The following is a 17,303-nucleotide window of genomic DNA, read 5'->3' as shown; positions in this document are numbered from 1 at the left end:
GTCCTGCTGTCAGTTTTGGTGGGTGTTTTACTGTTAACTTTCTACTGATTAATCTCTTCCTTATCAATGAGGCACACAGTTATCAGAGCCAAGGACAGCATGGATATGAAGAACATGTGAAGCGTGACCATCAAGAAGGCTTCTCTTATTAGGGAGATGCTGTCTGGAGTTTACAGTATGTTGGTACTTACAGATTTAATACCCCTTCATAAGCCCCCAGAGTGACATGGCAGGGGCACTGAGGGTCATTTGGTCCAAGTTACCAAGGTGAGGTTTCCACAGACAGATTTTGGGAAATGAAGGACTGGGCAAAAAAAACCTTGCCAAGTCTTGCCTGGGCATTTGGAATGTAAATCCATGCCATGTTTTCATGTGTTCTTTGGCCCGAGGTCCACTCAGCTTTGCCCACACCTATCTCCGTTAGTAAAATTAACAATTTATTCCTTTCTAACATATTACTAAGCATCTTCTTTGCATGTTTACATACTTGCCTCCATTTTGAATATTCTTTCTGGGAGACCTGCCACTAAACCTCCAGCCTTACAGAGGAGATCATCAGTCTGAGATACTTTGCCTCAGAAAACCCCTTCCACGCCTTTCTCTGAGCACCCTTTCCAAATTTTGCAGGATGTTTAGGCCTCCTAAGAGAATCTTACTGGAATTAGTAAAGAGAATGACAGGTTGTGTAGCCAAACCCCCATGAATTCCAACCACGCCACCTGAAAATGTGAACTTGGTATATTTCCTATCAATGGTTCATTTCATGACCCCACAAAGGATGCATGGAGCTTCCAGCTCTGCTACACTTTAGGGCATAATCCAGTAAAAAGAAAAGAAAGAAAGAGAGCAACTGCACTCATGTTCTGGCCTGTCCACAAGGCCTCTTTTTAATTTTCTGGTTCCTTTCTCAAGACAGTTCAAAACAGCAAAAGGACTTAATAAGATACACTGGGGTCAGGAAGGTCATATAGCTCATTTTTACCCCACCTCTGCCAGAGAGGATGGTGTGAGGGTTAGAACTTCGCAAACATATCTCTCTCTTAATCACCTCTTCCCTCACAATGCATCCTGGAGGGGGAGATGGTATTTTAAATTTTTTATTGGGAAGGATGTCATCAGAGGAAGACAGTGCAGGCAATTTGTCAAGAATGGCTGCCACGAAGAGGAGAAGAAAAAGAAAAAACCTACACACAACATGAACAAAAGCCAAATAATCAAATGGCAAAACCTTAAAGTCCTTCCTGTCACAGGACTAATGCCCTGCCTCCTTCTGTCCTGCTGAATTTCTAGACAAAACTGGGCAAACACAAAGCAAAACTCAAAGTAAAACAGGCCCATTCAAAACGTCAAATGAAGAAACATTTTGTTGTTCTTGTTGCTTTGTTGCCCTTCCTATCTCTCAGGAGGCCCACCTTGTAGAGTGCATCTTCCCTTTCTCATTTTCCATCAAACGATAGGCCAGCCTGGTCAGACCCCCTCATCTCTGGACCCAGAAACCCTCTATTCCCACCACGCACATGACTAAATAGGCAAACCTGTGGTCCTGGGCTACATATGGGGAGAAATGTATCCTTCTGGCTGAGTAAGAACTCACAGAGCCATGGGAAGGGTATGATAGCGGGTCTTTCTTCATCACAGAAATTATGACTTAGGCTAAAAGTTATTAGGACGACTTCCACTCCTATTTCTACTTTGCATGACAAGGTCAGAACAGCTCCCGGTTGGGAGGGCACGGTCAGGAAACCCACTGCCGTGGCTTTTGGGACTGAGCTCTCCATGGGCCTCCCAAGGAGACACACTAAGCCTGGGTGTGAGTGTGGTACCCTCCTTCCAAATCACAAAGATACATGCAAATATGGCACACACGTGAAAGACAACATCATTTTACATAATACCTAAGTCCTGAGTTTGAAATAAATTAAGTTTATCTGATTTCCCAATATGACTTAAATTACTAAGGGGCACAGAGGGGTAGAGAAACAATCCATACCTCATATTTTCACCATCAGATTGTCCAGAATGTTTTCTGATTGTGGATCAGAATGAATGAATTACACAAATTCCATATCATTATCACAGACTCTCTTCCCTCCAGCTAATCTTCACATTCATTCATTTTGTCAGTGCTTGAGGTCTGACACGACCTGCCCCATTCACCTCTCACACCTCATCTGTGGACACTACCCCACACTAAGCCCAGGCAGCCACACTGACTGTTGGGTTCCTTGAAAGCACCATGTTCTCTCTCCCCGATGTTGCCCAACCTTGCATTGACTGGCACACACTCATTTACCCCTCACGTTAAAGTTTAGACATCCCTTCTAGTGGGAAGCTTTCTTGCCTATCCCTTGTGCTATCTTTTTAATCATTCATATTCTAACTTCCTTATGCTTTTGTAACCTCTAGACTTTAAACTCCAAGAGGGCAGGGACCTGGTCTGTTTTCTTCACAAATTCTTCCCCAGTGGCCATGGCTTATAAGATAGGTCCTTAATATTTCCCAGATGAATGAATCTGAATGGGAATTATTTGGCAAAGAAGAGACCTTCCCCCATAAGGTCTCACTGTTTTAAGATGCCACAAACCAACCAGAGGGGCTTCCCTGGTGGCGCAGTGGTTGAGAGTCCGCCTGCCAATGCAGGGGACACGGGTTCGAGCCCTGGTCTGGGAAGATCCCACATGCCATGGAGCATCTAAGCCCGTGCGCCACAACTACTGAGCCTGCGCTCTGGAGCCCGCGAGCCACAACTACGGAAGCCCTCGTGCCACAACTACTGAGGCCCACGCGCCTAGAGCCCGTGCTCCGCAACAAGAGAAGCCACCGCAATGAGAAGCCCTTGCACTGCAGCAAAGAGTAGCCCCCCCCACCGCTCACCGCAACTAGAGAAAGACCGTGAGCAGCAACGAAGACCCAATGCAGCCAAAAATAAATAGATAGATAAATAAATAAATTAAAAAAAAAAAACCAACCAGAATTTTTCTGATCTCCAGCCAGATATTTCATCTCTTAGCAATGAAACTGTGCCCATTTTATAACCTTTCCTTTCACTCCTTCTTCTGATACAGGATTCTTTCTTAGGCTTTGGTTTGCCATCTTCCCTGAAAGGCAAATTCAAAACCTTTTTCTTTCCCGCCGTTTTGTTCCATGGAGATCCCTGTAAGCCCTGTAGGTAACAGATCTCATGAACCTAGGAACCTGTTCTGACCTGGCATACACCTGCCCAGTGACAGCACTGCCCACAGGTTACCACTCCCTGGAGGGCAGATTTGTTGCCATGGAGAGACAGGGGCTGGTAAGGAAAACCAAGCCAGCTTGGCGAGATTTTAAAAAGTGTTGGGTGCCTTTTCACTCATACCTGTCAGATGGCTTCGCAAAGCTTTATGAAAATAATTACAGCAGAGAAAATCAACAGGAGAATGTTGCTAACAAGTAGGATATAAAACGCAGATTAAAACTAAAAGCTCAACAGGAAAAAAAAATGTATTCGAATTCAAATAAAAGAATCTTGTTTGCAGTACCATCGATTCCTTTGTGCCTGAGAAAAATTATACAAACAATTCTAGAAAGAGAAAGAATGTCTAGCTTTAATTTTTTCCTGAAGGAATTTTTTGTCGTTGTTGTGAAATATATGAAACATAAAAGTATAGCAACAAACATAGAATAACAACAACAAATACCCAGTAGTGCTTACTATATACCAGGTACTTCACTTTATATATAAGGATGAGGTCAGAACTACTGGAACCCCCATTTTACAGATGAGGAATCTGAGGCATGGAGATGTTAAGAAACCTCCCCAAGGTCACAAAGGTCACAAAGTCTAGAAGGGGCAGAACCAGGATTTAACCTCAGGCAGTCTGGCTAGATCCACACTGTTAACCACTAGACTACACTGCCTCTCATAGCTAACATACATACAAATGCATGAAAAAGATATACAGTTATAAATAACATGAACAATCATATACCTACCATGTAGCTAAAGGAACAGAACATTACCAGTAAATATCTTAGAAGTTCACTATGGGCCTCTCCACAAGCACACATCCCCCTCTGCCACCTCTCTTCCCAAGGTAACCATTATCCAAATTTTGGGTTAATTCTCTTGCTTTTTGTTATAATTTTAATATCTATATCCCTAAGTGATATATTGTTAACTTCCTACTTTATGTAAATAGAATCATAATATGTGTATTCTTCTATGACTGGCTTATTAAACTCAACATTATGTCTTTGAGATTCTTCTCTGTTAAAGATCACAGCTTTGGTTCATTCTCATTTGAGAACTGTGAACTATTCTATTATTTGTTTATCCATCCTATGGTTGGACATGCAGGTTGCTTCCAATTTTTATAATAAAAACAATTGTGTGGATATCTTTTTGTATAAATTGAATTACACCAGCACCAGAATAAAAAAAAAACCTGGGTTGTTTGTTAAAACACAGATCCCTGGGTCCTACCGTTGGGAGTTTTATTTGGTAGATCTGGGGTTGAGCCTGAAGATTTGTATTTCTAGCAAGTTCTCAGACGATGCTGATGCCATGTGACCCAAAGACCACACTTTCAGAACCACTGCTCCAGGGTACAGACCTAAGAGTGGAGCTTCTGGGTTATAAGATATGCATATGCCAAGCTGTCTTCAAAGCCTTTCTACAAATTCACAAATCCATCTGCAGTTGTTCTACATGTTTTTAATTATTTCTACTCCTCTGACTGTTAAAGTTTTTTTCATATATTTATTGGCCATTAATTTTCTTCTGTGTGATGACTGTTTGGTACTTGCTCATTTTCCTCTTGGGTTATTTGTGTTGTCTTTATTGATCTGTGACAGTTCCTTATATTTTATGGGTATGAATCCCTCTTTGGTTATACAAATTGCAAAGATCTTCTCCCAGTTCACACGTTGCCATTTTATTCTCTTTATGTTGTCTTTTGAAGAACCAAAGTTGGTAATCCTAACGTAGTCAAGGTTATCAATCTTTTCTTGTTTGTGCTTTCTGTATCTTGTTTAAGAAATCCTTCTCTAAGATCATAAAGATAGTCTCCTATGCTATTTCCTAAAAGTTGTATTTACTTTTCCTTTCACAGTTAAGTCTTAACTTGCCTGGACTTGATTTTAGTGTATGGTGTGAGGGAAGGATCCATTTTTAATTTTTCTGCACCATCTTAATTGTTCTGAGTTTGTACTAATATCTAGAAGGGTGAGACCCATACAGAAATGTCACAAGCATTCTTGGCATTTTGTTCTTCCATATATATCTCAGAATCAGCTTATGAAGTTCCATGAATACTTCACTGGAATTTTGGTTATAATTCTACTCACTCTAAAGATCAATTTAGGAAAAATTAATATTTTAACAATGTTCCTATTAAAGAATATGTATAGGCTCATTACTGCCACATCTGTTATTACTGTTTTTTATTGCTAATATTATTTATTTGCTGGACCCCCTTGTTTTTGATTAGTCTTAAGGGAAATTTATCTACTTTGTTAGTTTTCTTTTTAATTTTGCTTTTTTTTGAGAAATTATTTTTTGTGGTAAAATACACATAACATAAAAATTCACATTTTCACCATTTTAAAGTGTACAGTTCTGTGGCATTAAGTACATTCACATTGTTGTATAACTACTACCACCATTTATCTCCAGAACTTTCTCCTCTTCCCAAACTGAAATGCTATAACCATTAAACACCAACTCCCTTTCCCCCAGGCCCGGCGCCTGGCAACCACCATTCTACTTTCTGTCCCTATGAATTTGACGACTCTAGGGACCTCCTGTAAGTGGAATCACACAATGTTTGTCCTTCTCTGACTGGCTTATTTCACTGAGCATAATGTCTTCAAGGTCCATCCATTTTGTAGCATGTGTGAGAATTTCATTCCTTTTTAAGACTGATCAATATTCCATTGTATTATATACCACATTTTGTTTATCCCATTTAATCTGTTGATGGACACTTGGGTTGCTTCCACCTTTTTGCTATTGTGAATAATGCTGCTATGAACATGGGTGTACAAGTACCTATTTGAGTCCCTGCTTTCACTCATTTTGGGGTACATACCCAGAAGTAGAATTGATGGATATAATTATATGTTTAATCACCATATTGTTTTCCACAGAAGCTGTACCGTTTTACATTCTCACCAGTAATGCACAAGACGTTCCAATTTCTCCACATTCTCACCAACACTTGTTTTTTTCTCGTTTGTTTGTTTTTAAATAGCCAACATAATGGGTGTGAGGTAGTATGTCAGAGTGGTTTGATTTGCATTTTCCTAATGTGTTAGTTGTTTTAAAGAAACAAATTTTGGCTTTACTGTTTATTTTTATTGTTTATTTGTTCTCTTTTTTTGTTATCTTTAATTTTTCATTCCATTACTTTTCCTGGGTTTATTCTGTTGTTTTTAATTCTTAATCTAGATGCTGTTGTTGAAATAAGGACCGCAGACCTAAATTTTTAAATTAGGACAGTGGTTTACTAACAGCCTATATGCAGGAAAAGAGCACACAGCACAAGTAGACAGCTCCACTCCTGTGGCCCCTCAGAACTGTGAAGTTATAAGAATTCTTGTGTACATGTTTATAGGAATTATATGGGCGGAATTAGCCCAGTAGCACAAAGCAGCCTTCTAGATCTTACTCTGAGAAATACCTTTCTCTATGGTTAAGGAGCTCTTTTTCTTTTTCTGTGGTCAGGAGCCTGGAGCTTGTGGGCAGGGTCCCTGTGATCTGGGGAACTGGGAGGTTGGGAGGGTTGGAAAAAGTTCCTTTATGATATGGAAGGAATATAGTCACTTCTGGCAGGTCAGGGATGAGTTGAGCTTTTCACCTATGCATAGCTCATTAAATTAGGGGGGGAAAAAGGCTCAAAAATCAGCCTTTAAACTCTTGATATGTAGTATTCTTATTATTTAGGCCCTGGTAATTTCTAATTTTTATTACAATTTTTTGATTTATAAGTTGTTTAGAAGTTTGGTTTTTAATTCTATGTGGGCTTGACTAGTTTGAAAATTACACTTTCTATTCTTTTATTCGTTTTCTTAGCTATTTAAACACATTTAAAGTCTAAAGTTAAACACTTTTAACCTCTTTTGAAGTAGAACCATAGCATACCTTAGCTGATTAGTATCCCCACTGGCCAATTTATTATGCTGTTTTTATTCAGTATTTTATCATTTTTAACCACATATTAGACATTCTTATTGCAGTTTTTATATAGTTAGTGTATGTTTAAGTATACCTATTTACTAATAGCTTAATAATCCATCTTACTTCATAATCTTCCATCTGGGATCATTTCCTCTTCTTATCTGAGGACATCCTATAGAATCTTCTTCAGAGGAGGCTGGGTGGCAGTAAAATTTCTCAGTTTTGTTCTGCCTCAAAATGCTTTTACTTCATCCTCTTTATTGATATCTTTACTGTATATAAAAATTCTAAAAATTGAGAGCTGCTTTTCTTAGCCAACTGAAGATACAACTCCACTGTCTTGGCTTCTACTGTTATTTTTGAAAAGTCAGCTATCACTGTAAATGCTATTCTTATGTATCTGTTCTGTCTTTCTGGCTGCTTTTAGTATCTTTTTTGTTTAAATTCTTCAGTTTCATTATAAAATATCTACTTAAAATTATCTATTTCTTCTGCTTGAGATCTGTCGGGCTTTCTGGATCTTAGGTTTAATATCATTCAACAATTCTGGATTGGAACTTGTTTTTTTCCTTCCCGTTTTCTATAGTATTTCCTTTTGCAATTCTTTTTACAGCATCTTAGTTATCTTCCTAGGCTCAATCTCATTTCATACTTTCCCTCTCTTTGTCTCTTTGAGCCATATTCTGGATTGTTCAGATCAGTTTTTCAGTTCATCAGTGTACTCTTCAACTGTCTCCAATCTGTTTAATCCATTGAATTTGTAGTTCCTATTTTTATACTTTTCATCTCCAGAAGTCCCATTTCTTTATTTTAAAAATCTGCGCAGTCATTTGTAGTCTTTTGTCATTATGCATGATTTCAATGCTTTTAAAAACATTACTGAAACATGTTAAAATATTTATTTATATTTTTTGGCTGATAAATCCAATAATATTTACAGGTCCAACTCTACTGTCTATTGTTTCTGCTGGTTTTCACTCACGGTGACTTATTTCCTTGTGTTCTAAGTGAAAGGTGCCTTTCTCCAGAGGGGATTTGTTTAATGCTGAGTCACCTAGGGTTGTTTAGGATGTTTACACGGCCATCATGCTATAAGGAATCCCTACTTTAATCTTTCTCTCCTTTCCCAATGTTTCTTGAAAGAAACAGTTCCTCAACGGATGGAAATCAATGCTGGGAGCATTTGCTCTCATTCTTACCAGGAGGACCACAACTTGGATTATTCCCACTTTGTAGGATATGAAGTAAGAATGTGAGAAAGATACACTGCTGAAATAGCTCACAAAACAAATTCTTTACCACTTGTATCTAGGTTTAACTCAAGGAGGATTTTTATTTGGCTGTGAAAGTACCTCTGATAAGAAATGTAGTCCCTTTTGCAGTTTGGTTACTAAACCATCTATATCAGAATGAATGAATGAAAAGTGCAAGATTATTATTTACTTCAGCCACATGAAAGACCGCTTGAGGAACAACCCTCCAATCATAGAAATGCACAAACCTGTGAGGGTCATCTGGATCACAGTTAGGGAGAAACTGAGTGATTGCTTCTGCCACTTCTTCATTGGATAAAACATCCCAGAGTCCGTCAGTGGCCAAGATCAGCACATCGTCTGCTCCATGCTCGTATCTGGAGAGATCGTAGACTCTTACCTGAAATGAACAGCAATACCCCTGCTTAAGAAGTTGGGAGCACATTATTCCCCCTAGCAGACTGGCTTCTGATTTCCCTTCCCTTTTCCTGCCCAGCCCAGTGGTTTTTAGGTGTGCACTCTAAGGCACTTGGGCATGCAGCAAGCTTTGTGGCCCAGGGGTAGCCTCCTTTGAAGACTTGCTGTACAGACATATCGGGCCCCAAACACAACTGTGAATGAGCCCAATAAATTAATAGTCGACAAGGAAGAAATTAACTGAAAATGTAATGCCTGAAATGTGGCTGGAACAATGACTCACAATAGATACAGCGGTAGCTAGAAGAGCAGCCAGAGGCTTACTGCCTTCCTTCCTTTGCACATCCATCCCACAGACGTTTATTAAGGGCCTGCTCTGTGCCGGGTGCTCTAAGTATAAAGATAAACAGCAGATTTCCCTGCTTCTGAGCTCTCAGTCTGCGGGGGAGATAAGGCCAGTCTAGGATCCAAGGCAGCTACTCTGCGTGTATTGGTTTAGGACTAAGGAGATACACTTCATTTCATGTACTCACTTGATACCTTTTGGCTTACCTGCTCTGAGGCCCATGGGGCTGGACTTATCTCATGCAACGATGGGGCTCTGATACTACACACAGGTTTGAGGAGCCTCAGTCTAGCCTAAATCACAAAGGACACACGCCAAGTCTGAATCTCCTAAGTGTGTCTCGACAGACTTTAAGTCTGTCCTCACCTCTAGTACCTGGAATGACTTGGCTATTTGGACATCCCCCTCAACTCTTGGAAAAGAACATAGTGACCTTAGCAAAAAGAATAATAATAAAAATCAAGGCTTACTTGCATTAGGCCACAACTCCATGTTCCCCCTACTCGGGCAGGATGGGAGGGAGAGGAGTTTGGGATTTCATTGCTATTCCCTACTAATCTGACGGGACCAGCCCCTGCCTACACCACTTCATGAGCTGAGGACAAAGGCAGGTCAATTTCATCAATCTTCCAGCTCTTTCAACCCCACCTCATTATCCTGTTTTCTAAAAACAAGTCTGAGTGAAAGGTGTAGGCCAGGGGAAGGGAGGAGAAGGGAAAGAAAGGGAAGGGAGGGGAGGGAAGGCGGATGGAGTGTAGGCAGCTGTTCCCGTGTCCCATCACACACAACCACTGTCAGGTCATCTCAGATCTCGAGAGAATAAAATTCCAAGAGGCCTGCAGACGTTCCCATCCACATCTTCAAAAGCCAAGCCTCCTATGTTTCAGGAAGGTCTGCCCAGGCCAGTGACGCCCTGCCTGCCACAGGGCTGGTCTTATGGATGAACAGCCTACACCCAGCAGCAGAAAACAACAAAATGCCCCACACTTGCCCACAGAGTTTTTGGAAAATGAACTCAAATGAAAAACAGCCTTTGTGGCCGGTGAACAAGACGGCAACAATTAGCTAATGGCACAGCGCATGGACCGTACTCAGGAGAAGAACACTCGGGGGAAGACTGGACTGGCTTTTAACATCTTCCTCTCAAAAGGCAGGGGAAGTTTACATTCTAGACAAGGCACGGCGCCCTATGAGACCAAATTAAAGAAAACAGGAGGGGGGAATCTTAAGTTTACAACAGACTGGGAAGTCCCAAATGCCAGAATTTTGTCTTCAGGCTGCTGAACTCATGTGGTTCGATTTTTACTCTAGCGGCAACCGGACCCCCTCTGCTTTACCTTCTGTGGTCCCTGGGTGTCTTAGAGCAGGTGCTTCTGAAATGCTGATGTGCACAGGAATCAGCCTGGGACCCTACTAAAAGGGAGATTCCAATTCACTTCTGGGGTGGGGCCTGAGAGCCTGCATTTCTAACTTGCTCCCACGTCATGCTGCTGGTTCCTGGACCACACTGACTACTGAGGCCGCGGAGGAGTCCTACTGGTCTGTAACAAGGAATCCAAGGGCTCAGTGGCCTCTGTGATGCCTGTGTAGACTACCCCCTAGGGGAGGCTATGGCGAGGATAGCAAACGTCACCCCTGGGCTCCTAATTTCAAGTCCTGTGTCACTGTGTTGTTACTTCCAGCGTGCAATAACTTTGCTTACGAGAGACTGCTCGCTTCTTATTGGGGTAGATCTACAATAAGTTTCTGTGATACTTTGAGCTCCACAGGAGAGAAAATGTTTCTTATAAAGGGAGGTAGGGAGATGTGGATGTCAGGTGCTTGTAGCACCTTATGCTTCTAGCGAACTAGGAGATGCCACCTGCCCTGCAGCTCCTTTTAAAAGAGAGGTTTCTAAGGTCGAAGATAAACATGTTTCATTTCAGGACCTGCCCTGTGTGTAGGGTGCCAAAATCTCTTCAACTGCTTTCTGCGGCCCCCAAAGCGTGGAGATTTGAGTTGTTTTAAGCTGAAGCTGTCCTATTCAAATGGAAATCTGGCCAACAAAACGGGTGTGGGTTGATAAATAGCAACATGTTATAAAATGTTCCTCTTCACTTCCATCAATAAATTGAATCCTTCCCTAATTCCACTATTCACATTTCCACACACAACTCTCTAATGCAGTTTCCTTAGCCAACGTGAAAATCCCTTTCAGTACCATTCTCCAAGCAATTTTTATGTAAATAATACAAAGCTAGTCTCAACCCTACTCCCTGAGGCACTCCCCAATTAACATCCTTTTAGGTTTTTTTTTTTTTTACGGCTACCCTTTGTTTCCCGCCCTTTAGCCAGTTTCCAAAGGACTTTGCCAACTTTCCACTTACAACTCGTGTCTTATACATTAACCTGTGATGCAGAACATTTTGTGAAAACGCTCTCGGAAAAGCCGGACTGCCGTGCAAGACATCCAACTGCACGCTCATCCTCTCCAGCGGCTAGGGCTTCAAAGGATTCCAGTGGGCTCTGGAGACCCGACCTTCCCTCCCCAAAGCTGCTGCAGGGCCTCCTCAATCAGACCGCACTCGCCTCCCCGGACCTCCCTGTTCCATTCCTCAAATAGCTTCTTAATGTTCCGGGAAGCTTCACATCAAAAGTAACGGGCTCTGTGGCTCCCCAGGACTCAGACATGAGGAAGACAGTCTCTGGGAGGGGAGAGATATGATCTGCAAAGGCCTTTGTGGGAAGGGGGTCTGGAGAACACGGGCAGGGTCCTACTGGCTCCTTCCCGCGTGCCCATCTGCCAAGAAAGGCCATGGGCATCCTGAGACTCCTGCTGTTTCTCAGAGCAACAGAATTTGAGCTGTGGAGAGATGAGGCCGGGGTGGATCCATCTGCACTCCTGGACCCTTCACGACGTGTTTATTGAGCACTTACTATGTGCCAACAGCTGTGAACAAAAGTGACAAAGTCCTCCCAACTTCTAAGCTAGGTGCAATAGACACACAAATAAATTACAATGCCAGAAGATGACAGGTGCTTGAAGAAAAGTCAGGCAGGTAAGGAGAGTGACAAAAGAGCCATTTTAGAAGATGTGGTTAAGGCGGGCGTCTCTGGGAAGACACCATGTGAACAGAGATCTGAACCAGTGAGGTGACTTTCCACAGGTCCCTTGCTGTGCCTCCCTTTCCTTCCTATTGGGGACCTGCCACTCCTCCGGATTAAGAGGATGTGGACACAGTGTTAGACTGGTGGTGAAGAGAGGCTGAGGGGGACACAGTGCCACCCTCCGCTGCCAGAGTAACCCTGAGGAAGACCTGAGGATTTCCCTTTCTTTTCCCTGGTCCTCTGCAGACACAATCCCTTTCATGTTCACTAGCACAGTACTCACCTATTTGTACCAGTCTGGGTTCACTTGTCTGTCTCTTCCACATTAGTAGTTATTCTCAAACTTTAAGGTGTTTAAGAACCACTTGGGGTGCTAATTAAGATTCTGGGACCCACCTTTAAAGATTCTGATTGTGTAGATCTGAGCCCAGGCATCAGCCTATGTAAACAAGGGTAATTCCAATGCAAGTGATGGGGGAACCTCACCTTGAAAACATGGTCTTAGGCAATAAGCTCCCCTGGGGCGAGGTCTGAGTTGTCCTATTTGTTTCTGCCCCCTGAGCAGAGCACAGAGCCTAGCACTTGGAAACCACACAATAAACCACCAAGGGAAGCATTTCCCTTGCTGGACATTTACCCTTGTCCTGCTTACAGCGAACACCCTGAGAGCTGGTCACCTTCTCTTCCCCCCAGACTCAACCTCTAGAGGCCAGAGATCCCATTTTGCACTTCTTCTGTGGGCCTCGCCATAACTTTCATAGAGTAAATACCACTAGATCTTCAGGACATACTTGCTGAGACAAAGAATAAATGGGGAGAAAAGAGAAAGAAAAAGAATTCATATGAGATCCATTCCGAAGACCCCCTCATCTCGTGGTGACCCAACCGTTTTAGCTTGTAAATGCCGACGCTCCCAGGCAGTCACCAAACTGTGATGCGCTGAGATTTAACAGGAGTAGCAGACTCTTTCCTTTTCGTCCCCTATCCTCAGGGGAGCTGCTAATAAACAAAAAACAGCGTTCGGTGGGGGGGGGGGGGACAGGAGGAAGTCTGGGGTCACCAAGGGTCGTGGCTAGTATGCCCCTGAATAAGCCAGGTGCTGACGGCTCTCACAGCTGCCCCCCAACTCTAGAGCACTTAGAGTCACCCTTACCGTGGTCACCGGGCCCCTGCTTTACGGGGGAGTGGGGACACACAACTCTTTAACGCGGTGTCTCCACTCAGCGCTCAGCTGGCTGCTGTTTCAGTGCCTGTCTAATATCTGCTCGCCCTTTTGCTCTGTTACTGAGGAAATTTCAGTGGCCTGTGAGAGCTCATACTGCTGTAAGCTGACGCTGCTTCCTGAAGCCACTGTTTGAAAGAATCCATCAATGCTCCCATCTGCCAAGTCTTGGCGGCTCCTCTAGGATGTCCTCACGGCTCTCACATCTTTATCAGCTCAGCACATCCTCCAAACCCTTTTTCCCGTTTAAGTACTTGAGGTAGGACGAGGTGCTCCAGCAGCTCAGGCCCAGCTGTGTGTGCAGGAGCAGAACCCCCCCCTGCCTGGGTTATTAGGAGCCCTCGCTTCGGGTCTCTGCTTCTAACCAGCCTTGGGACTGGAGACGAATCCTTTATTTCTTTAGCTCTCAATTTTCTCATCCCTGAAATCATTGTTAAAAAACTGGAAAAAAAAAAAAAAGACAAGAAAAGTAAATATTATAACACCCACTCTACCTTTCTCACAAAGCTGTTACAAAGATCAAATGAGATAATGTGGAAGAGAACTACAAATTCTAATGCACAGCATGTTATTGTTTTATGGCTCTGATCTCAGGGCCGTACACCTGAAAGTAAGCTAGTTGGTGAAAGGAGATGAGTTAAGGGTGAACCCAAGGGACCTGGTGTTCATTTCCTAAAGTCTCACTTAAAATGACAGTGATTGGGACTCTCAATCATGTTTTGGCAGAAAAGCCAGGTGGTCCCCAAGGTAAAGGCTGCCGGTAGGTGGTGGAAAATAAGAAGAGTACAAACTCTTTTCCTCTCCACCCTCCGTGGCCAACTAACCCAAAAGCTCAACCTGCAGAACGCTGAACATAGCACTTGTACCAGAAGAAAATAAAACTCTAGCATATTTCGTCACAGTCCAACAAACCGAGTGGATTATTTCAATACGGGCATGCTGGCAGGCCACCAAGATTGCACCCGAATTCTCTGTTGTGATTCTATCTACACTAGATGATGTCATGAAATACACACTGAATTTGGTGACAGAAGACTTGGGTTTGAGACCCACCTCTGCCCCTTAGTAGTTAGGCAAAACCACTTTGTTCATTCACATTTTAAAATCTCTTGACAACCTGCCAGGAATATGAAATGAAGAAGTACTGATTTACCAGATGGGGAGTGTCAGGAAGGAGGACTTTGGGCATCACGTACCTTACATGGAGAGGGAACTGCAGGGGCCAACGCCTGGGGATGAGAGAGCGGGCTGGTGTGCTAGGGTGGCTTTACGTAGTCTGGCTTGGCTACAGTACTGGATTTCCACTGGGGAGTGGCAAGGGATGAGGCTTCTCAAATCTTCAGTGTCTCCCTTTGTGAAATGAAAGGTTAGGATGATGTGGCCACTGGGGATGCTTACAGATCTACCATCCCCGACTCTTTCATCGCAGGATGAGTTCGACCTGGATGGGATTGACCACATGACCTCAGAGCGTCTGACTGCAAATGAATCAAGGGACATTAAAATATGACAAATATGTTGGCTGTTCCTCCTACCCCCAAAGGAGCTGGTTGTTTTGGCTGTGGGTATAATTTTCTATGTGAAATGCACCACAGATATTCTTGAGGTTTGGTGTTTTTCTTTTTTTTTTTGGAGTCTACAGACAAAATAAACATTTGCCTTTTGAGGGTGGATACCATCTAATAACTGAAAAAGTTTCTAAACCAGCTAAGATATTAGATAGTACATAGAGAGTCTAAAGTTGTACCCAGTGCCTGGCCGCGATAGCGTAAGGCTTTCATTTTCTCCACCCGAGGCCAGAACTTTACAACTTTGGGAGGTAAGCTATAGAGGAAGGGATTCCCTTTACAGATGGGGGCACTCCTATCATCTACTCCTTTCTCTGGGATTCCAATGGCTTGTTCATCACAGAATCCAAGGCTCACTGAATGGATCAGTGACCAAATGGACTTGAACCCAGCTTGTTAGTCATTTGAGGATTACATTTGTGTTCATTAAAATGCCCGTTCGCAGAGATCAGGGTCAGAGGAAATCCCAGCCTGCGAATGAAAGTACATGGGTGCCGTGTAGACAGAGTCATGTCAAATCCATTTAGGAGGCGGGGGAGGCAGATACGGAGTGACCGTCCATCTCTGTTTGCCTGAGATAGTTTGGGTGTGTGCTGCTTTCCCAGCATAATTGTTAATAGTGTCCCCACTGACTCTCAAAAATGTCCCGGTTGAGAGGGTAAGTTATCTGGTCTCCCGGCATATAAATAATTAAATTACTACTGTTCTTTATTCTTGTAGCTGCTACTTCTGGCCATTGGGACTGAACCTAATAACCACAGTGTGTTACTACTTCACAGGACTCGTTTCACAAAGGCAGGATTTTAGGGCTCTCCAGTGAGCAGGAGAGCAAGTTACTGTGTATCTTGCCTTAGAAGAGGAGACCCAATCAGCCCTGGTAAGCTATGGGATACCTGTCATGTAGCAAAGTTAACCCCACTGCTTGCAAGCAGCCCAGGTCTCGGCAGACCTGTGATCAAGCAGAGAGTGAGGTGTGTAGTAGCCCTAACCTACCAGCCTAGAATGGAGCCACAGGCATGGTGAGAATGAATCATGCAATCTAGGACTAGAGCATGGATGACTTTAGGATTATTAAACTAAAGTTCCTGAAACACAGTGAAGAACAGCTTATGACAGTGTTATTCAAAGAGTGGTCTTTGGATCACCTGCTGCAGAAGTGTCTAAAAATGTGAAAATTGCTAGGACCCCACCCTACACCTAGTGATTCAGATTTTCAGGAAGTGGATTCCAGGGGTTTGCAATCTTTAACAAACTCCTCAAACTATTCTTATATGAGGTAATACAATAAATTAATGCAAAAAAAAGAAAGATACTTGAAACATTCAAGTGAAATTATTATTGTTCAGGAGAGGATCAGAGGGGAATAATCTCCAATGAGAAGGAATGTTTGACACAATATACAGGTTGGCTTCCCTTGTGTGACCACAAATTTCAAAAGCTAGACTTTTTGGTCTGTGTACAAGTAAATTTCAAATTGTGGTTTTATTCAAATAGCTGGTTAGCAAATCTCAAGACAGTTCCTAATGGGAACCATCCATATGGATGACACACAGGTGCATCACGAGTGATTTTTTACAGCTAGACTGGAGAATTAGAGATGGAGATGGGCAGGCTAGGGCATGAAGTCTCTCCTGTATGTATAAGGTCAGATGGCACCAGAATCAAAGAAAGCAGTTCTATACACTCTTAACATGTGATTGTTTTTCCCCCAGACATTTTCAAAGTGGTGGTGGTGGTGATGGGAGGGGAGCATATACCCCCAAGGGGGCATCAACCCAAATGAGAAGCAGATGTATGAGATGCTGCAGACATGTGGGACTAGAGAAGAGAGTCAGAAAACTGCCCATAAAACTGAACTCATAGAACATAGAGGAAAGTGGTGGTTTTTGGGGGGTGGGGGGGTGGGGAGAGAAATGGAGAGATGATGGTCAAAGGGCACAAACTTCCAGTTATAAGATGAATAAGTTCTGGGAATCCAAAGTACAGCATGGTGATTATAGTTAAATATAATGTGTATATACTGTATTATAGATACACACACACACACATATATACACACTATATATAATGTATATACATAATCTGTATGTAATACTGGGTTATATACCTGCAAGTTATACAGAAAAGGAATGGTAATTAGTGATGTGATAGGGGTGTTAGCTAACACTACCGTGATAATCATTTTGCGATACAGCTGATCCTCGAACAACTAGGGGGTTAGGGGCGCTGACCCTCTGCGCAGCCGAAACTCTGC

At 42.8% G+C, this 17,303-nt stretch overlaps 1 protein-coding gene and 1 long non-coding RNA gene across 3 annotated transcripts in view; one reads left to right on the top strand and one right to left on the bottom strand.

Annotated features, from left to right (window-relative positions):
- PPM1H (protein phosphatase, Mg2+/Mn2+ dependent 1H) overlaps positions 1–17,303 on the bottom strand; it is a 267,686-nt gene that overhangs the window by 14,785 nt on the left and 235,598 nt on the right. For both annotated transcript variants that reach the window (XM_061205751.1, XM_061205752.1), the window contains one exon: positions 8,658–8,809. In XM_061205751.1, coding sequence (XP_061061734.1) covers positions 8,658–8,809 — 152 coding nt within the window. The remainder of the gene's footprint in view (positions 1–8,657; positions 8,810–17,303) is intronic.
- LOC133101116 (uncharacterized) overlaps positions 1–17,303 on the top strand; it is a 69,835-nt gene that overhangs the window by 47,644 nt on the left and 4,888 nt on the right. Inside the window, exon 2 of the long non-coding RNA XR_009702592.1 lies at positions 15,829–15,926. This is a non-coding gene — a long non-coding RNA (uncharacterized LOC133101116). The remainder of the gene's footprint in view (positions 1–15,828; positions 15,927–17,303) is intronic.

Source organism: Eubalaena glacialis, chromosome 11 (assembly GCF_028564815.1).
Source record: "Eubalaena glacialis isolate mEubGla1 chromosome 11, mEubGla1.1.hap2.+ XY, whole genome shotgun sequence".
Classification (NCBI taxonomy): domain Eukaryota; kingdom Metazoa; phylum Chordata; class Mammalia; order Artiodactyla; family Balaenidae; genus Eubalaena; species Eubalaena glacialis.
Note: the sequence above shows the minus strand (reverse complement) of the source record. Positions and strands in the feature narration are given on the sequence as shown.